Source organism: Microcaecilia unicolor, chromosome 12, assembly GCF_901765095.1.
Source record: "Microcaecilia unicolor chromosome 12, aMicUni1.1, whole genome shotgun sequence".
Classification (NCBI taxonomy): Eukaryota; Metazoa; Chordata; class Amphibia; order Gymnophiona; family Siphonopidae; genus Microcaecilia; species Microcaecilia unicolor.
The window spans coordinates 48,214,737-48,236,384 of NC_044042.1; the positions used below are offsets into that span (position 1 = coordinate 48,214,737).

General features: G+C 42.9%; 1 protein-coding gene across 3 annotated transcripts in view; it reads left to right on the top strand.

The window, feature by feature from the left end:
* The first annotated feature begins 4,822 nt into the window (after positions 1 to 4,822).
* Positions 4,823 to 21,648, top strand: part of SIDT2 (SID1 transmembrane family member 2) — a 56,759-nt gene continuing 39,933 nt past the window's right edge. For 2 of the 3 annotated variants that reach the window (XM_030220565.1, XM_030220567.1), the window contains exons 1-12: positions 4,823 to 5,713; positions 6,017 to 6,393; positions 6,635 to 6,756; positions 8,309 to 8,473; positions 8,565 to 8,610; positions 10,277 to 10,378; positions 12,649 to 12,732; positions 14,517 to 14,616; positions 14,844 to 14,909; positions 16,900 to 16,993; positions 19,317 to 19,372; positions 20,651 to 20,662. In XM_030220565.1, the coding sequence (XP_030076425.1) occupies positions 6,199 to 6,393; positions 6,635 to 6,756; positions 8,309 to 8,473; positions 8,565 to 8,610; positions 10,277 to 10,378; positions 12,649 to 12,732; positions 14,517 to 14,616; positions 14,844 to 14,909; positions 16,900 to 16,993; positions 19,317 to 19,372; positions 20,651 to 20,662 (1,042 nt within the window). In that variant the 5' untranslated portion in view covers positions 4,823 to 5,713; positions 6,017 to 6,198. The remainder of the gene's footprint in view (positions 5,714 to 6,016; positions 6,394 to 6,634; positions 6,757 to 8,308; positions 8,474 to 8,564; positions 8,611 to 10,276; positions 10,379 to 12,648; positions 12,733 to 14,516; positions 14,617 to 14,843; positions 14,910 to 16,899; positions 16,994 to 19,316; positions 19,373 to 20,650; positions 20,663 to 21,648) is intronic. The other variant, XM_030220566.1, reaches the window with a different exon arrangement.

Sequence of the window (21,648 nt, forward strand, 5' to 3'; positions counted from 1 at the left end):
TTGTGAACCCTCTAGAGACAGAGAAAGTACCTGCATATAATGTGTACAGCACTGTGTACATCTAGTAACGCTATAGAAATTAGTAGTAAGCTGGCTTATTGCAATTCTGTATATGCCAGTCTCCCTTAGTCCCAAATCAAATGGCTCAAAACTCTCTACAACTGTGCAGCTTGCTTCCTTCATAAAGTGGGTAAATTTGACAATGTTACCCCTCTATTTATCAAATTACACTGGCTTCCAGTTCAGTTTCGTGTCCCTTTCAAAACTTTAACTCTTGCTGATAAAGTCTTTCATTCAGGTGCCCCTCTATGTCGAAAGTGCCATCCTCCATCTCGGTCCCTTTGCTCCATGGATGCTAATAATATGCACCTTCCTACCTGTAGAGCAGCCAAACTGGAGTTCACTCACACCCAGCCTTTTATTTATTTTTTGGCCCTGGCATCATGGAATTCCCTGCCTGCACATATCCATTCCAAGTAGTCCTTTCCCTGTTTTAAAACCCTTCTTAAAACTCATTATTTTATGCAGGCTTTTAATCTCTAGCTGGAGGAGTTTGGTGGTGGGGGGGGGGGGGGGGGGTCTTTACCTGGGAAGTGTCTCCTGGTTTTATGATTGCTGTCTGACTGTTGTGTTTCTAAAATTACATAATGGTATTCCTTTCTGTTGAGTTTTGATTTGGATACCGCTTAGATCCACTGGTTTGGTACATGTGGTATAACAAGGTTTTAATAAAAACAAACAATGGCATTTCTATCCATAAGGATTTCACGCTGCTGTTTCATGTCAAATGTTTATTCCATTTGACTCAATTCCTTCTTTAACATACAGCACAGCCCCCCCCCCCCCTTCCAATTTGATCCACTCTTGTCATTGCAATAGAATTTGTACCGTTAACTCAGTGTCCCATTGATTGTCCTCCTTCCACCAGGTCTCTGGGTTACCTATAATATCTTCCTCTTCATTTACTGCTATATACTCTAACTCTCCCATCTTATTTTTTAGGCTTCTAGCATTTGTATACAGACACTTCAAAATTTATTTTTCCCTTGTTTCTACTTTTAGAAGTTGATGGGAATGATCTGCATCCTTTACCCTGCTCTCCCCTTAAACACTCCTGGCTTTCTTTCACCATTGTTAAGTAGGGAAAGGGTTTGGCACTTGATATACTGCCTTTCTGTGGTTACAATCACAGCAGTATACATATTACATACAGGTACTTATTTTGTACCTGGGACTATGGAGAGTTAAGTGAGTTGCCCAGAGTCACAAGGAGCTGCAGTGGGAATCACACCCAGTTCCCCAGGCTGCTGCACTAACCACTTGGCTACTCCTCTGTGTTGGTCCACTTTTAAAGATAATAAACAGCAATAAAAGAAAATAAGATGATACCTTTTTTATTAGACTAACTTAATACATTTCTGATCTGAAGAAGAAGGGTAACCTTTGAAAGCTAATCAAAACAATGTATTAAGTTCAATACAAAGGTATCATCTTATTTTCTTTTCTATATCTATTTTTTTAACCATTGTTGAAATCTCTCTATAGCATTTCCTAAATGTCCCGTTTCAATAGTATCTTTCAAAGATATTCCACACCAAACCGTGCACTCCTGGGTGACTGTCGGCTCCTTCCCCGCCATTTTAGTTTAAAAGCTGCTCTCGCTCCTTTTAAAATATGCTAGCAACCTAGTCCCATCCCGGTTAAGGTGGAGTTCATCCTTTCGGAATAGCCCCCCTCCCTTCTCCAGAATGTTGCCCAGTTCCAAACAAATCCAAATCCATCATTCCTGCATCATCGTCTCAACCACATATTCTGCCTGCCTCTTGGGTCCTTCACATTCACTTAAACTGTAGGTTGCTTGGTAGGTCTCAACCTTTGTTTTGGGTACTGGAGCTTAAAACAGGTCTCCCATGTGTTCCTTTTCTAAATATCAAAAACAGTATATATTTTGGCTACTGTACATTTTCTCTTTGGTCAGGTTCCCAGTTTTCCCTCTGATAATCTGTCAGCTGTGCTTTGCTTCCCTGTAATGGGGATCTGTGCTCTCTGTTTGAGTGACTCATTTATTTGTTCTGAATGTATCCACCCTGATCTTGTGTCCCAAGACGTGGCATTCAAAGTGACACAGTCTCTCTGAGATAGCATCTGTCAGACAGATTACGTGGGAACCCTGTACTCATTAGGTAAAAGTTCAAAGGCAAAGGATATCAGACAAGTCCTCTGGTAGATGTGGCACACAGAAGAGGGACTTAGAGGGTGAATATTTAGGCAGACAAATGCCAGAAGAGAGTCAGGTCCTAAAAACAGTATGTCCCCTGGTGGGAGGGGGGGGGGGGGCTGTACTCGCAGGGTTAGTCTAACCATTAGGCATGACTAGGTGGTTGACTAGGAAAGCAGCTTCTGAGAGGCTGCAAAGAATGGCAGCAGTCAATGCAAAACAACAGATCCTGATAGCCATATCAACTCAAAGAGTCTTAAGCACGTACATACAAAGCAATATTTAAAATTATGATGTCCAATTAAGCATTTTTATAAGACTGTTGTGGGAGAAGTGATGTTATAATCAAGATTGCTAAATTTAATTAACAAAATCTGGGACTGAAGGTTTGCTAAGGGCATCCAGTGCCCTTACACCAGCCACTTGTGCACTGATTGATTCTAGACACCCTTACCGAAATAAAAGCAACATGTTATGAAGACTGCATCACTATTTTTTCCTAACAGCTTCAGCTGCTTTGCTGAGCTTTATTGTAAAGTTTTAAACAAATCATTTGTAGCCTCTGTTCAGGGCTGCTGTCAACAACTTCTCGATGCTCCCTGGTGCACTTCCAGTAGGAATCAAGAGAGAAAACACCCATGTAAAACTATGCTGGACTCACATTTGTAATAGTTAACCTGATGGTGTATGTTTTAAAATCATAATCACATACACACAACTGCTTTACTCTTACAATGTTCTGTAGTCCTGCAAAAGCATGCACAACACAGAACAATCAGAGGCATCCTCAACAACATATTTATTTATGGCATTTATACCCCGCTCTTTCCCGCTCAATAGCAGGTTCAGTGCGGCTTATAAATATAAGCAAAGTAATCTAGCATCAGAGCCTTAAACCATGAGTCACCGCCTAGTGTTTGTTGCTTCATAGCTCTCCACCAAGTGTCCTTTATTTTTTGTGCCAGCGTGTCTCTGACTGCAAATTGCTAACAGTGCTGTCAGGGCAGAATTAAGACACAGGCAAACTAAGTACCTGCCTAAGGCCCAAACTTGTAGCAGGGGCTCGCTGTCACATGTACTAATGTAAAGCCTCCTAGAGCATTTTTTTTTTGCCCTGGGAAACCATGTACTGGCCAGCTCCTTACCCATAAGCATCTTATTTCCCCAAGCCCATGTGCATTGTTCTGTCTAATCAGCAGAAGTTGGCAATGCTGCTTCCTCTTCTGCCAGTGCTCTCTACAATCAGAACCAGGTGGCAACTCATTTGTGAGAGTTATAAAATGTGCTTATTACAATGGAAAGTCTCTAATGCTCATGTTGCCTGACCCACTAAACTTGGGTTAATCTTGCCTTGGGTACTATCTGTCCCTCTCCTCAAGTGCCAACTAGCTGACAGGCCATCCACCCCAAAGCTGGCTGCACTTCTCCCAGCAGGGCACCAGGGGTTTATTGTGCAAGTGTTGGCAGGCTAAGCTACTACTACTACAAATCATAGCAATACCAGCGTGGTCTCTTTAAACTTCCTGGTGATGTCACTGCGCCCGGCCTCTGCTTACAGCTGTGATTGTTCCGCTTCCTCGCCGGCAGCTGACTGTGGCGCGTTGGCACCTACTGTGCTCCCCATCCAATCCAGACTCTGGTTCAATCTCTCACAGACTGCTGACTAGTTTTCTCCTCTACGGCTCCACCTGGGTCAGATTTTGCCTGGAGGCCGGAGCCTTCTCAGACTGCTGACCATCTGTTTCGAGCCAAGCCAGCTTCTACCACTAAGTTTGCTTCCTGTTTCCAGCCTGTGAGCCATCCTGCTCTTGCTGCCTCTTCCAGGATGTGACCAATCTTGGTCTCTGCTGCTTGTCAGGGTCTCCTTGTCCATTTGGCACTTCTTTTCTCTCTATGTCCACCATCCATCTTCTTGTTTTCTTGCTCCCAGCCTGTGATTGGGATTGGTGTGGGTTCTGGTACTTCTGTTTCCAGCTTGGATCTGAACTCAGGCCTAGTAGCATAGTAAGTGACAACAGATAAAGACCTGAACGGTCCAGCCAGTCTGCCCCACAGTCACACTCATTATCAATTCATGATTAAATCAACAATGAATGTGATATATACTTTAGCATGAGTCTTTCTTTGGCATTTCTGGGACATAGACCACAGACGTCCACCCAGCTCTATTCTTCTGTTCCACTTACTGGAGTTGCCATCAAAGCCCACTCCAGCTTATCCAAACCCATCTTGTCATTTGTGGGACCCAGACCATAAAAAAAAGTCTGCTCACCACTGTCCTCAGATCCAGCTACTGAAGTTGCCTGTGCATTATTTAACACTTTGGTGGCAAACAGCACTGTGCAATAAGTTCTACCAGTCCTCGCTTCACTAATTCAGCCCATGTGACCTCTGTTGTTGCTGGCTGAGCCCTTGGTTATAAATAAATCTCCACCTTGGTATAAGCCTCACTGCATCAGCCCCGGCAGAAAGCAAGTGAGGCTGTGCTGAATATATCAATCGAAAAAGCTCTTTTTGGGTTTATTTTTTTAAGTCTCTTTATTCAAAGATTTTGCAAAATACAAAAAGAAACAGTAAACATCAATATAGAACTGAAAGCCTTGATTGTGTGATATCTACACAGGATACATATAGAGGCATATTTTCAAAGCACATAGGTTTCTATGGAACGTTGGAAGGCTAAGTGCTTTGAAAATGAGCCCCATTGTATAATTAGGCAGTGCCTTGAACAAAAGAAAGCTACAGGTGACCATTTACCTTTGCATTTATACATTCTGCTGGATTTCTTTTGCTAGATTATAGATATGCTTCAAATGTATATGTAGTGCACAATAAATTCCATCCACCATTGATCATAATTTGGATTACAATCACATGAGCAAGCCGTACTGGTGAGATTCAAGCGCTGGTACACTATATATGAGCCAGCCAAATACTCAAACACTGCATAACAAGACACTCCTTCGCCCACACCCAAAACTTATTCCTAAAGTGGCTCCATTTCATTTAAATCAATCCATACTTCCAGTACTCTGTCCACCAGCTCATACTGATGCTAACCAACGTCGATTGCATACTTTAGATTGTGCGCGAGCACTTACCATTTATTTAAACTCGCACAACATGCCCAGGCCGCCCATCTCAGTTATTTCTGTACAGGAGCAGCATCTGCCGGCCCTCAATCTGTCACAAAGCTGGAGTCCGTTGACGAGGCAGCATCGATGCGGTAGTACTCCGCTTTTGTACTAGCCGTTGTCCGACGAAGATGAGCAGCGTCGCGAGGAATCAATCTGCATTTTCATAGTAGAAAAAGATACAACAAGTCGTTATCCACTGCGGGACAAAGTACCTTTCGGGAGTTCGGACATGTTGCTCTCCTCTAACGCAACTTCCTGTTTCCGGCAAGGCGGGATGGAAAGAGAGAGAGAAGTTGTTTGTATAGGGGACGGGGCACCGGAGAAGGAAAGCTGTGGGATTGTTAGTGGGCGACCTCAGGTATGAGTTTGGTTTTGGGGGAGAGGGGGTGAGGAAGAGGTGCCGCATCGCGGACAAGGAGGAGAGTGGAAGATAGAGGGAGATATGGCTGATCATGGGGAGGGGAGCTGCCCCCCGATCCCCGAATGCGTGTGAGGAGGGATGTTTGGCGTGTGAGAGAGTGTGAGTACAGCCGAATGCGCATGTGACTTGGTATTTTTGTGTGCTGTCTCTTCTTGTGGCGGCTTTGGGTTCCTGGAGCTCCTGTGATGCCCTCTGATAATGATGTGTTCCTGTGATCTGGTTGTGTGCTCTCTCTTCTAGTGGCGGTTTTCGGTTCCTGGCTCCTGTGATGCTCTCTGATGATGTCTTCCTGTGATCTGGCTGCCTGGTAGTTTGCACCTCTGCCCTTTGACTGGTGATGCTGGAAGCTGTGCAACTCCCGCACAAAGGGAAGCTGAAGCCAAAGTGTCAGTCTTTTCCTCCTCCCCGGCTCAGGCTTGACCATGCTCACCCTGGAGCTCTCATTGATGGTTTGTCTGCTGGCCATGGTCTCTGGTGGACCTCAGATGTTCCTGGAAGCTTTAGTCACAAAATCTGTTTTACAGAGAGAAGCAGAGTTCAACAAACTCTATTCAGACTTTGTCAACAGTGATCTGCTCAATATGTATACTTTCAACCATACTGTACTGCAAAACAAGGTTAGTGCACTTCAATAAGGGGTAATACAATGTGGTCTGGGGGTAATATGCAGTATAGGGAAAATGATTTGTTAACTGTCTCTTACCCGTGCACTGCAGGACTCTCTAGCAAGGAGTGAGAGTTTATCACTGAGTGTAACTGTAGAAAATGATTTAGGTAGTGGCTTGGTTTTGGTGCTACATGATCTGACCTAGCAAGGACTGCACATAATAGCTATATACTTCCTATTCTCTGTTGCAGACAGAAGGTGTCCGGGTGTCAGTGACCCTGCAGACTAAGCAGAAGGATAATCCAGTTCTGTTTGTGGTGAGGCAGAAGGAAGCTGTTGTGTCTTTTCAGGTGCCACTAGTACTAAGGGGCCTGTGAGTATTGCCATTTGCCAGTCACTGTCCTGGACTTGTGACATAAATACATCAACTGTCCTTTTGTGCCATGTACCCAGTGTCTGCCAGCAAGTGACAGTGTATGTTTATGTTTATTAAAAGCTTTTTGTACTGCCTTTCATATTGTATCAATGTGGTTTGCAATTATTCAAAATGGTAACAATAAACAACAACAAAAATAAAAGGGACAGTAGCATTAAATAGAAAAAAACAATTTAATATAGAAAATAAAATAGATATGAAATATATATAAGCATAGGCACAGCACAGTCTCCACTGCAAGGGAGTCTCTATCCCTGCTCAAAGGCCTTTGAAAAAAAAGTGTTGAAATTGATCTTAAATCTGGGAAGCTACATTTCAGATCAGATAAAGGGTCCTTTTATTAAGCTGTGGTAAAAAGTGGCCTTACTGCTCCCTTGTATGAATTTTTTTCCCATGGGCTAAGGCCATTTTTACCACAGTAGTAAAATGGCCGATTTTTCCAATTTTTTTTTATTGTTGTATTGTTTATTCTGATTTCCTAGACCACCTTTATTGACACATAGGACCAAGCAGTTTACATGCAACAATTAAAAAAATTAGTGTGTATGCACTTACTGACACCTATTTTGTAGGCAGTAAGGGGCTTGCACTCTAATCCTATGCTAATCAGTTAGTATGCGGTAATGTAGCTGCACTATGTAGCACAGGAACATCCACTCTCTGCGTCCCCCCCCTCCCCCCAGATATGCCCTCTCCAACAAAAATGTAAGAATATTTTTTAGCGTGCAGTTAGTGCATGCGATTTGGAACTTACTGCAGGATGCCTAAGCACTTCCAGTAGTAAGCCATTTCAATCTGGAGTAAGCATTCACTAGCACTTACTGCAGCTTAGTAAAAGGGCCCCAAAGATAGGGATAGCATTCCATGATGAGAGAGCAAGCTGAGCAACGTGTTAAAAAAATTTTGTTTGATTCTTGCTCTAGCAGGTGAGGATATGACCAATTTATTATTTTGAGAAAGAAGAACCCTATTTGGAATGTAAAGAATGAGCCTTTTGAAAAAAGAGGGGAAGGGAAATGGGACTTGATATACCGCCTTTCTGAGGTTTTTGCAACTACACTCAAAGCGGTTTACATATATTCAGGTACTTATTTTGTACCAGGGGTAATGGAGGATTAAGTGACTTGCCGAGAGTCACAAAGAGCTGCAGTGGGAATCGAACTTTTTCCCAGGGTCAAAGTCCACTGCACTAACCACTTAGCTACTCCACTCTGAAAACTTCTTAAATTTGATTCTATATGTGACTACAGTCAGGTTATCACATGGTCATGTTTCTTAGCATGATTCACAAACTTAAATTTCTGTGTTTTAGATCATATGTAATCTTTTATCAGATATTCAGTGCCAGCCATTGCCACATATCCAGTATCCTTTCCTGTCTGCCTATATTTGTTTTACTGTGGTTCTGTGTTGACTCCCTTTATATTCCATTTCCTGTTTCTTACCAGTCTCCTTGTTGTCTTGTGTTGACCCTTTTCTCTTGCCGTAGTTATCAGAGGAAGTACATGTATCAGGATGTTGGACGGACATTGTGCCAACCACAGACCAAAATAGCATCAGAGATGCAGTTCTTTTATGTGGATGTTTCTACACTGTCTGAAAGAAATGTCTCCTACAACCTTCTTGTGACCAGAGTGGAGAACTTTGTGCTTACGTGAGTATATGGGACACACACGTGAGAGGGTATTTACCTGTGAATCTTTAATACTGTGTCATGGATGTGTGTGTGTTACATTTTCCTACAGGACAGAAGAGCAGTTTACCTTTAATGCCACACCTGCGCAGCCTCAGGTAGGCACCGACTTCTTTGCGTTCTGCTTTGGTCTGGAAATAGAGACATGGGCAGCATTGTGAGAATCTGAAAAAGACTTGAGGGCATGGATGGGGTGGTGTCTAGGTCTGTTTCCCACAGACGTCTTCATGTTCAGGTGTGCTGCAAATGTTGCTTGTTATGGAGTAAGAGATGTTACATTGTGGTTTGATTCAGAAACCATAAAACAAAATAGAACTTCCTCAGACTCTGACAGGTAGCATTAACACTTCCGTACTAATCTCTTCACTTTCCTTCTGTTACTTTCCATTGTCTGTACTGCATCTTGATGTTATAGTAAAACTTACTTCAGGTACTGAAAGAAGATGTATTTAAAAGACATTCTTAAATGTTTATGTTTATTTAAAACTTGATATACTGCCTTTACATAACAATAGGTCAAAACAGTTAACAAAATAAAATATTAACAAAATCAAGAGAAGTTAAAGGAACGCCAATTGCAATGCAGTTAAAAATTCCAAGTTACAGTGTGTTCAGATCAGGCTGAGTGGGATTAACAAGAGCTAAATGAAAAAGCTAAGTGGAAAAATGAGTTTTAAGTTGTTGGGTTTTTTTTACATTTTGTAAGAGAGAGTTCTGACTTAATGGTGGTGGGTAGGTTGTTTCATAGAGAGGGTGGTATAAAGTATAATGCAGAATTCTGGGTTAACTCATATCAAGCTTGCTTAGGGAATGGTAGTACTAAACGATTAGCATCAAGTGAACAAGATTGGGTATAAGGGATAATTAAGGAAGAAATATATGCAGGACTGCCAGAGTATTATATCTTAAAAGTAAGTAACAGAATTTTAAACCAGATGCCTTATGAAACCGGTAACCAGTGAAGTTCAAGAAATAAAGGAGTAACAGGATCAAAATGTGTGGCCTTAAACAACATACGGATTGCTGAGTTTTGAAGAGTCTGAAGACGTGATTGAAATTGAGGAAGGCCAGTTCTAACACCATATGTGAAAGCTTTAAGGAAAAGGTGGAAGGCAAAGCTTCAGTTTAAGAATAAGTTTTCTTTTAAAATTACATATATAGCAGCACTCGGTAGTTTCTGGCTAATATTCACCCTGCAGCAGTCAACGTTTTTAAGCCAGTGACAGCTATGGGCTGAACTAAACCTGGATATTCAGTGCTGGGCCATGCGTGGGACTTGGCAGTGAATGTCCAGGTCAGCACCAAAACATGGAAGTTACTTGACCATTTCAAATTCAAATCCCACTATGGCTCTTTGTGATCTCGGGCAAATCATTTAACCCTCCATATTATTGAAACGCTGGATAAATTTAGGGCAGCATTTTGCTGTCCTAACATTATCTGCTTACTTAACTGGTTAGTGGACTGCCTATAGCCACTAACCAGTTAAATGCTGGTTCCATCCAAGCTCCGCCCACAGACTATCCCAGCACTAACTGGATAGTGCTGCTGCCTCCCAGCCTGTGCAACATAGTTAATATCATGCCCTTAGAATTTAGTAAGAACAGATATTCTCTAACTGAAATTTGGCCATCTGTCATCTTGACTAAAGGTAGACCTTTCACATGTCTGCCTTAGTTTCTGTTCTGGATATCACGCTTTACAGATGAGAAAGGGCCAAAGGCTTAACAATGTCTTTTTTTTTTTTTTTTTTTAATCCCATAGTATCTGAAGTATGATTTCCCCAAGGGTGTGGATTCTGTGATAGTGAAAGTGACCTCAGCTACAGCTTTTCCTTGTTCTGTCATCTCCATACAAGACATCTTGGTGAGCATGCTTCCACACAAGCTTCCTGTCATGCCATGCTCCTTCCTTTGCCTTCAGTGTCTTTCTACCACACAGTGGCAATGCTGGGCTGAGCTTTCTCCTCGTCCTATACAGTTTCAGTGCCATGGATCAGGCCTGTGAAAGCAAATGAGGACGTTTTAGATGTACACGGAGTAACTTCTTGATTAGAGAAACAGGTTGAGGAGCAGGATTCAAATTCCACTTCTCTCGAGTAGTAGCCTAATGGTTAGAGCAGCAGGCTGAGAACCAGAGAAGACCATTTCAAATTCAAATCCTACTATAGCTTCTTGTGATCTTGGGCAGATCATTTAACCCTCCATTACTTCAGGTACAAACTAAGATTGTAAGCCCTCTGGGGACAGGAAAATACCTACTGTATCTGAATATAACTCACCTCAAGCTGGTTGGTTGGTTTATTAGAACTTGCTATACCGCCATGACTAACTGGCAGCTCTTGGCGGTTTACAATACAGAAAACAACTTTCGTTAAGAAAAAGGAAAGGAACTACAAAATTTGACAGGAAAGTGGATAGAGCAAAGATGCAGAGAGGTAGGGATAATAAAAGGATTAGAGTGAAGATGGGGAAGGCAGCATCCGTTTGCCATAACAAATCAATCTGTGGTAAAAGCTTTAGGAAAGAGCCAGGTCTTTAGTTTAGATTTGTAAGTTTTAAAGGAGGTTTCAGCAAGGATGTCTAGTGGGAGAGAATTCCAGTGATGACGAGTAGACTCTAACTGGGCAAACTTGGGGTGGGGCAGAATTAGATGGTGATCATATTATTGAACGAAGAAGACGAGCCGGAGAGTATGGGATAATGAGAGAAGAGAGAGAGGCTGGGGTAGACCAAGCCTATGGGATCGTAACGAAGGGCATGACAAATAACTAAATGGCTGTTCTGAAGAGACTAAAGCCTTTTAATAGAAGTCTGAGTACAGCCTAAGTATATGATATTACAATAGTCCAATCTTGTAGTAAGTAATGAGAGAATGGAAAATATTGCGACTAAAGTACCAACGGATTGCAAGAAGCTGGCGAAGCACAAAAAATCCTGTTTTACAAACGTTTGAAATCTGAAGTATGAATGTTAATTATGAATCAAGAATGACTCCGAGGTATCTGAAAGAATCTACTGGTTGAAGAGTGGATCCAAAGAGCTGAAGTGGAATAGAAGGGGCGCTAAGGTCACCCATAAACCAACAAGTTACAGTTTTGTCCTTGTTGAGGACGAAAGCCAATCAGAGATAAGTTGAAGACAGTCCTGTAGAGGTCCCAGGGAAGGGTTATAGGGGTTCGTAGGATATAGAGCAGGGGAGTATCCTCTGCATAAAAGTGAAATGAATTGGATTGAATTAAGGTTGATAAGGGGCTAAGGAATATGTTAAAGAGAAGAGGAGAGTGGACAAAACCTTGTAGGACGCCACAGGGAAGTGACCGAGGGGCTACCACTGAAAAATGAGTGAGCAAAATCCAAAATACCTTCCCTTTCTGTCAAGGGTAAGTCAGGTAGAACTTAGAGTTTGAGTCTACTTAGGCACAGAAACAAAGGGGGTACCTGAATATAACTTTGCTTTTAGCTCAGATTTGGAAAGGGGGATAATGTAAAATGCTCTGCTTTAGGATATATTTAATGAACGTACTGTCAATGAGAATCTTTAAGAGTTCTGGGAACTTGCTGTTTTGCTGCTTTACAGATTTCAGGATGCAGAATGGCTCAGGTTCAACCACTGCATCTAATACGACACACAACATGGTGGATCTGTGCTTCATCAGCGTCCCATATCCCACCTGTCAATAATGTTACAGGACCTAGTTAAATGTGAGCAACAGAAAAGAAGTGAGTGGAGGAGGATGGTATAAAAGGCATGGGGTAGGTAGGACAGGAAGAAAAGAGCTGAGATCCCTTCAAAAAAACTCCATGCTGCAGAGGAGTACAGATTTTTAGGGAGAATGTGGCTTAGTGGTTAGGGTGGTGGACTTTGGTTCTGGGGAACTGAGTTTGATCCCCACTTCAGGCACAGGCAGCTCCTTGTGACTCTGGGCAAGTCACTTAACCCTCCATTGCCCCATGTAAGCCGCATTGAGCCTGCCATGAGTAGGAAAGCGCGGGGTACAAATGTAACAAAAAAAAAAAGCACTAGAACGGCATCACCTTCTCCTTGAAGGCACGATTCTCTGTGCTTGCTTCTTGATTACTAGATTAACAAACCTCACATTTAGTTCCTGATCTCAGCTGTTTTCTTTTCTCCAGTGCCCGGTCTATGATTTGGACAACAATGTGGAATTCATTGGGATGTATCAAACCATGACTAAGAAAGCAGCCATCACTGTGCAGGTAAAGAGCATACCTTCTCACTGCTGGGGAGTGTGTGGGATGTCGCATGTGGTTGTAGTACTGGGAGTGCTCTGGGGTAAATTGTACTCTCAGATGGCTATCATATTGGGGAGTCTGTGTGGACTGAAACCTTCACATATGACTATTTTTAAGCTCCCCTCTCCTAATTCCCCGGGATGGATCTTAAATGGAAGGCTGCAAGAGCTAACCTTTGGGTGCTTCTTCCCGGATAAACTTTCAACAGTTTCACAGGAAAACTTTCTCTTATAAGTCCTCAAAATGAACTTCACTCCAGTAGTTGAAAAGCAGGCAGCTGCAAGATGCAAGCCTGATTAATAACAGGTTCCTGCCTCTACATAGTTCATACAAATATTTATACAGTTTTGCTTAGCATCAGCTTACGTGCAGCTTTTTGTTTTACATAGTTAATTCTCTTTTTTCCTACTTCATTCTGGGTTGTTTTTTTTTACATACACTGCCCTCTCATTTTAGTTTTTTTCCTTACAATTTCTTATAATACATCCCAGCTACATCTGTTTCCCATTGTTCATCGTTCTCCTCGCCTCTGATTTTAGCTAGTCTGAAACTGTTGACCATAGCAGTCTTCATTTCCTTGTTTCACCCTGTCATGTTTGCACAATACCCTAGAGCCTTCCTTCTGTTCCCTCTTCACCCTGTATGAGTCAGAAATCACATAACTAAAAGTTACAGTGGCACAAACTACTCCAGAATGGCCAGTTCCAGACAGGCTACTGTCAATACTATCCTTCTTTTTATACACTGTAACACTGGGATTAGAGGCCTGCATGGGAATGGGGTTTTATGGGAATCCCCTCTGGGACTGCGGGATTCCTGTGGGGACAGAAACAGTTCTGCAGGGTTCCTGTGGGGATGGAAGCAGTTCCCTTGGAAGTGTAAGCTGTACCTATGCCATCCTGTCACCTACCAAATTCTTTAAGTGCCAATGCCGCTTCCTCCTCCTTGCTTTAACAGCGCAGATGCAGAAAGTCTTTCATTAATTCTCACTGCTCCCGGGCTAATGCACAGGCCTCAGCCCTGACACAGGCACGAGCATCAGAGGTCACCTGACCTACTGGTGCATGAATGTGGCAACCTCAGAGTACACAGTACCGGCAAATCAGAGACAAGTCTTACATGTGCACACCAGATTGTTCCAAGTTTGAACTTCCATTCTTTCCGTGCCTGCAATGCTGTGGCTCAGACCCAGAGAGAGAGACAACCAAATTCTTTTGGGGAATGAGTGGCAATGGTTAGATTCCAGCAGGGATGAGTGGGAATGAGTTAGATGTCTGTCTCCGTGCAACTCTCTAACTGGGATGTGCTGTGGCAGTGTGGGACCACATGTAGCTGTAGTTGCAAATGCTATGCATAGTGTGGAACATATGGCTGGGGTTTTGGAGAGACGAGAATGTTTTACAATTTTCTTTGTACAAATCTTTTGCTGTAATCATAAGGGCTCATGTTACTTATTAATCTTTTGATTTCTAAGTGAACATAAAGATCTGCGGAATTTTCAGAGGGTTTAGAATCGGGCAGAAACATTGTAAAAGCTGCAGAGGTTTGAAACTGTTACCAAGGAGGTGTTCATTTCCTTTTGAAAAGAATGAGCTGGCAACCTGTTTCAGGTGAAAGAGTGAGGCCAGAAAGACCTAGTTGCAGATTTGTAGAACTGCAAAGACTTTCTTTGTATGATGTCTGTTACATGTTTGCACATTGGTTTTATTTTAACTCCTGTTAATATTTTTTTTCTGGGGGGTTGGCAGAAAAAAGATTTCCCTAATAACAGTTTCTACGTGGTGGTTGTAGTGAAGACTGAAGATGAGGCCTGCGGGGGCTCACTGCCTTATTACACCTTTTCACAAGGTATGTGGGTGAGATGCAGCTTCATCTGAGAGGCACTGCCATACCTGTTCCATGACTGCTCCTGAGAGAGAGTGTGTGGGAGTGCTATTATTTTTCACTCTCACAAAGAGAGTGAGGCATGGGGAGATGCAGTTTATTCTCATGGTGTGAATTAGTTTTATGAGTATGTAGATGAGTGTAATTTTGTAAAGGATGTTAACTTTTCTTTTTCTTTTTGTTTGTTTTAGATCAGCTTGTGGATCAAGGCCATCGTCAGAAGACTTTGAATGTAGTTGTGACACCAGCTGTCAGAAGTGAGTTGCGCAGGGACATGCTTGGTTGGTCTTCTGCTCGGAGGACAGGGCCAGAGTTTTTGGTGTTCGCATTCAAGCTTCTATGCTCACAGATTCCTAGACAGATTCAAAAGGGCCCCCCAGGCAGTTGTCCCACTTTCCCACCTCTCATGGCAGCCATGGGCAGGCTGTAGGAGCAGAGGAAGCATCAGTCCAGAGACATCCCATTACTTTCTGCCATAGAGATCAATTCGACTTTGGAGTTCGAAAGAACATTCGATGTATTTACAGTTTGAAATATTTTGGGTGAACAATTGAAAAATAATGCTCCTGTTTGAAGATTAAGAGCATGATACTAAACTGCCCATGCTGGTGCAATCTTTACAGATACTTTATCCATGGTGTTTGTAGCAATAAACCAAGAAAAAGTCTACACAGTTTTCACTTTGATCACTGCCTTCAGAAATGTTGCCTACAGAGATTATGGCCACTTTCTGTGCATGTAATTTTTGCACCTGAAGCTATATGCATAGATTTTATTTTAGAAAACTAGGGTGGCAGTCCTATAAATTGACACCATAAATGAGGTGCAGTGGCAGAAGAGAGGGGTCAAAGTACACACAACAATGAAAATATAAAAAAGCACAACGGGCCTTTTAAGGATAGGATAGTCAAGAGTCCTTTATTAGACCCAACACGGGCCGTGTTTCGGCATCAAATGCCTGCATCAGGGGTCAGTGAGACTAGTCTATTAAAACAGTGAACACACATAATCAGCGAACCAAGAGGCTGATTAGAGTTGTCACTTTGACAGAGTGCAAAAGTGTGTTGTACCAGTGCCTTTTGTGCTTTTTTTTATATTTTCACCATAAATGAGGTACTCTGAAAACAATAAGGCAAATGGTCCACAGTATCCAAGATGGAAGAAGACGTTTCAGAAAACAGTCTGGCAATGTGGTTTGACACCTGAGAGTTTTAAAGAGTTAATGAAGCCTGTTTTCTCAAAGGTATACTTCTCTCTTTTTTTTTTTTTCCCCCTACCATAAATGAGGTGCCAGAAAAAAACCCCATGCTTAGCGCCAGTTCTCTAGGGGCACTTAGGTGTTATAGAAAACAAAATAAGAGGCATTGGCACACCAGCAGTTAGTTGCAGCCACTTATGTCAACTCAATGGCAGGCCTAAGTGCGCCATGCCACATGCACAACTTATGTTATTCTATACACTAAGAAAAATGCCCCATGTTAATATCCCCTTTGTAGTTGTGTGCAAAGAAACTTAAGTAGGTTTTGTAGGATAATACCTAGTGCTTAGGCGTGAACTGATAATTATTGGTGCCAATCACACACAGAAAGTGGTATGTGTGCATTATTGTCATCCAAATTTAGGCACATCTTATTGCCTTTAATGTACTTTGTTTGAGCCTCTACCCTTTCCCTACCCCTGGGATAGCCTCTATAGTCTGGGTCAGAGTGTTCAACTTACTGAGAAACACACATGCGTGTACTAGCAGAATGGTTGAGTGACTCTTTTAGAGCCATAGGTACAACGCTTTATTCTAGCCACTGAAATTGCTTTGAATGTATCCCTTTGAGTGCCTGTCTCTGCTCTAAAGCTGTAGCCTTCCCTTGGGGGAGGGGTTGCAGAATGTCTATGATTGCTCCTGATCTCAGATTTGCTGTTGGAGTGTTGAAGGAGTAGCCTAGTGGTTAGTGCAGTGGCCTGAGAACCTGGGAAACTGGGTTTGATTCCCACTGCAGCTCCTTGTGACTCTAGGCAAGTCACTTAACTCTCCATTGCCCTAGGTACCAATAAGTACTTGCATATAGTATGTAAACCGCTTTGATTGTAACCACAGAAAGGCGGTATGTCAAGTCCCTTTCCCTTTTTTTCCCCCTTGTCCCTGTGGTTCTTGCTTTGTGCCTCGAACCTGTCTGACTCTGCAAATGTAAATGTGCATGTTTTAAATTTATATTTTGGGTTAGATTATAATGCTGTACTGTCTCTTCGCAGTGGAGGTGTATGTGGATGGCATGCTCTTCTGCCTGGGTATTTTCCTGTCCTTCTATGTACTGGTGCTGCTCATTGTCTGCTGGGAGACCTGGCGGTGAGACTACTTATGTATATATGTGTGTGGGTTGGGTATGCTGTGGTGGTCCCATTCACATCTCGTTCAGAGAGTCCTAGTCATTGCACAGTGGTGACAAGTACAGGTACACAAGGCAGTCTGCTTGCGCAGTTTTGAAATAACACATTTTAAAAGCAATTCTATAAGCTGGTGCTGTTCATAGAACAGTAGCGCTCACACGTGTGAATTGACAGTTATACTATTTTATAAATAGTTCACCTGAATCACTGGGTATACAATTTCCAAGGGGGTGTACTGTAAACGGGCCCGCTGCTCCAGTATGGGAGAGGGCGCTGCCTTCCCTGAATAGCCAGAACTTCACAAAACTGCCACCAGGAAGTACTTCAAAACATTCCTTTATTTTCCAGATTCATAAACAAAACTTCACTCCAGAGTAGAGACTTGCTTCTCAGGCAGGGCTGTTCTGCCTTGCTGAGTACATCAACCAATTACACAAAGACTTTGCCCCCTTCCCGGAGGGGAATGCATTAGTCCTTTGGAAATCCCTGCTTTTGTGGTCCCAGTCAGTAGCAAACAAATAGTACTTGTCCCACAAGCAGGATTTCCCCTCAAGACAGTGTTAATCACCAAGCAGCCTTTACTTTCAGGAGGTTCAATACTTTTGGGACTTCCTTCCACCCAAGGTATTTCAGCCTGCTTCAGTTCTTTAGGGACCTGTCTTGCCCAAGAATTTTCAGCCTGCACTGCTCCTCTCCTCCTGAACTGAACCCCTCTTCCCACCAGGCAGCCTTCCTTCATAAACAAGCCTTCCAACTTCAGAGGTTCTCACAATAATCAGGTTTCAAAACAGGTTAGTAATTCCCCCACCACTCAGGGTTTCCCCAAAAGAAAACCAGGCTTCTCTACTTAAGCAGGGTTTAAACCAAAATAAATCCCCAAAACCATGTAGGTTCCAAACCTTCAGGGGCTGCCTTCCTCAGCCCTCAAGCTCCCATTCCATTCTGCTTTCTTCCCCTGCTCAGGCTGATTAATTCCCTCTTCCATCCAATCCTCCTCCTGCTTCTCAGCCCACCCCTCCCTATTACAGGTGGGCAGCATGATATACAGATTGCTGGTCCCGGGAACTGGCTCCTTCATTCACCCTCCCTCTTGTGGTCAGAGACGGTATATGGCCAGCTTGCCTATCCCCTGGGGTCTCACTGTTAGGACTGGAAATGCATTCTGGGATATGTAGTTCATAGTTCTGCTGCTTCACTCTATACATCGGGGATGTAGCCTTGTCACAGTACATATAGGCAGACCATGGGTGTGTCACATGTGTATCGCCAAGTGACACGTGTAACTTGTGCGCATTGCATGGTGCACTTGGGCACGCCCACTTACACCAGCCATTGACCTGTCGTAGGTAGGTGCACTTAACGTTTGGCACACCAATGTGGCTTTTTGCTAATTTTCTGTAATGGCTTTGGTGTACCCTTAAGCTGTTATAGGATTAGTGCTAAGTATGCTCCTTGGTGGCACTTTTATTAGGTTCCAATTTATAGAATTGCTGCCTTTTTGCCTTAGTATTTAATTTCCTCTAACTTCTAAACTGGAAACAAAATAGCAGAACTATTCCTGCAAGTATAAACTTGTAGAAATAACACTGTTGGACTTGCTTGTTCTCACATTTTAACCCTTCCAGAAGTCTCTAGTGGTGCTTCTGTCTTTATGTCATTGGTGATCAGTAGGGAGCTTTTTGTATGTTCCAGTTTGATACATTTCTGACTTAGGCAGGTTTGCACCAAGATTATGGCAGTGAATTTGTCTCTGGCATTCTTGAGGGAGTCACTGTGGCAAAGCCGAGATATATATTCTGGTGTCTCTTTATGAAAGAGCAATTCCCACCCACACAAAACCTGAGTGAGCAACCAGTGATGTACTGCACCCAGGAGAAACCAGGGAAATGATGGTCTCATCTCTCATTTGAGAAGCTTGCAGCCATCTAATATGTTTTTATTTATGAAGACTTGTTAACCAGCTTTATGAGGAGAATAACCCAGGTGGAGCTTGGCATAGCCAACTTGAATTTAGATAACTGCTTCACTATAATAAAATGATCGAATATCACTGTAATGCACAGAAAAATGAGATCAGCTTGGAAATAGACATTAAATTATATTAATAGCAGTAATTATACAGTGTCGGTAGCCTGAAGAGCAGCAGGTGGGGGGGGGGGGGGGGGCAGGATAGCAGGTACCACACAGTTGCATGATCTGTGGTAGATAGGGTGAATCTTGTTTTCAGTTGAGGAGTTGCCAGGGAAGGAAATTTTCTCATAATGCACTTTGTATTTTGGCAGACGACAGAAGAAGAATGGATCATTGTTATCTGTAGACACACCACGTGATGAAACTGGTAATATAGCAATAACTCCCATCTTTTAATTTAATTTCTGCAGGAGGAGAAAATGCATGATACATTGCCCCCTCCCCCCAAGGTGGACTAGCAGGGTACCTTATGGGGAATGTAACTTATCACTAGTGTTGAGGAAGTACCAGGTAGCAGTATTGCCTGTGATCAGCTTTCTAACAGAGCCCTACTCATAGAAGCAGAGAAGGAACAAAATCATATGTACCGAAAAGTCTAAGTGACTTGAGAAGCTTCCAAGTAGTGCACCTACCTGAGGCTTCTCCAGGGCCAGCTCAAGGGTATCTGACTCCAAGCTCGTCCGTCCCCCAGCATCTTCTCTTGTCTTCCCTCCTACTCTTCCTCCTTGTAGTCCAGCATCTGTCCTTCCCTTGTGGCATTGTGGAGAAGTTATGGCTTACCTAAGGGCAGAAGACTTTCTTCTTTGTCTTTTGCTTATTTTCACTGCTACCTGCTAGTCTGCCCACTGTGCCATGCCTCAAAACTGCTGCCCAGCTAGCTGAAGGTAATTTAGCCCCTCTGTGTCTGCAACAAATCAGCAATCCCTTTGGCATGGTGGCTGTGGAGTGATGTAATTGTCTTTGTAGGAGGAGCCTGGGAGGAGGTGTGGCCAGGCTGGTTAGAGAAGGTGGTGCAGCAGCAATGCTGCTATGGAGAATTGTGCAGCCACACTGCTAGTTGGGCCTGGAGCTTGAAGATTGGACGAGGAGCTACTGAGCAAGAAATTGGGATGGGAGGAGCACCCGACAAACAGAATATGGCTTGGGAGAGGATCGCAACTGCCAAGAGGCGGGGACACTGAGCAGGCCATGCTGCCGATACAGGCTAGTTCTTCGTGAGCTAGCTCCATTTTCATTACTATGTTGCACCACATGAGCTGAGTACTGTAGTGCTGCCTCTAAAATCATGCCCTCAGCAGTTCGTTAGCTGGCCTAGTGCTAAAGCGAGCCCTGGTCTTCCCACCCCATGCCATGCTTGAGGGAGTCCTCTTGGTGGCATGCTTAAGGATCATCTTATTGCATTCAGTGCCCAGCTGTCTCTGGTTGCAGCTAGGGGAGTCCTTTTTTCCATGGTACGCATGGGGGCACTGGGTACAGAGCTGATTTCTTTTATCTGCACTGTTTTGTCACTTTTTAGAATCTGATGCTTTTTATAAGATGAATATGTAGAGATCAGTCAGTTGAAAGTAATTGAAAGTTAATTGATTATAATTTGATCCACTGTCTTTCTTTTTTCTGCATCTGTCATTGATTTGGTTGTTTCCAGCATCCCTTCTTGGTAAGCTCCTCGGTCATGCTAATGAGTGATTGTGCTCTATCGTTCCCCTCTCATTAATGATGAAATTAATTTACTTGTTGTGCTGTTTCACTTCTCCCTCAGAATATTTGTTCTAGCAGGATGTTTTTTACCTTCCTGCTCTGATAATGGTCATCATGTTAATCTATCCCCAGCAGAATCAAGCTAACTCCCAGATTTTACAGGTCTCAGCCAAAAAAGCTGAATAGATCATTCTCATCTCGGACTCTAAACCCCTGCATTTGGATCTTAGCCAAAAGGCCTATAAACAAATTCACTGAATAACCAAGCTTGCTGCTCTAGCACTTCTCAGTATGATATGCATAATATGCTAATTTGCTTCATTAGTGGCCCAGCATATTAGAAAGTGGAACAGGAGAGTCATGGTAGCAGGTGAAAATTTCCTCCTAACCCCAAAGAGGGATATCTTTGTTTAACAGGGACCCCCATAGTAGTCTGGGAGTGCAAACTTGTCACTGGGAAGTATGCATAGGGAGTTAAAACATGCAGTTTGCCAGGAAGGCCTCAGTCCTGCCTTTTATACTTCCTGGGGGTAAGTGTGCACTCTGTAGACAGCACTTGTAGTTTCCGTGCACTGAGGGCTTAATTTTAAAACAAGGCGCCTATTTTATAAAGGCAACATAGGCACCTAGAATTATCCCCAATAGCCCACAAATGCTAACACACGTAAGTATTGCCATAGTGGGTCAAATCAAAGGTCTATCAAGCCTGTTGCCCACAATGGTCAATCCAGGTCATCAGTAGCTGATAAGATTCTAAAAAGTAGATAATCAATAGAAATAGAATAAAATAAAACATAGAAAAGAAAATAAGATGATACCTCTTTTATTGGACTAACGTAATACATTTTTTTGATTAGCTTTCGAAGGTAGCCCTTCCAAGTCAGATCAGAAATAAGCAAATTTTGATAAGTAACAGCATATATAAGTGAAACATCAAAGTATTTC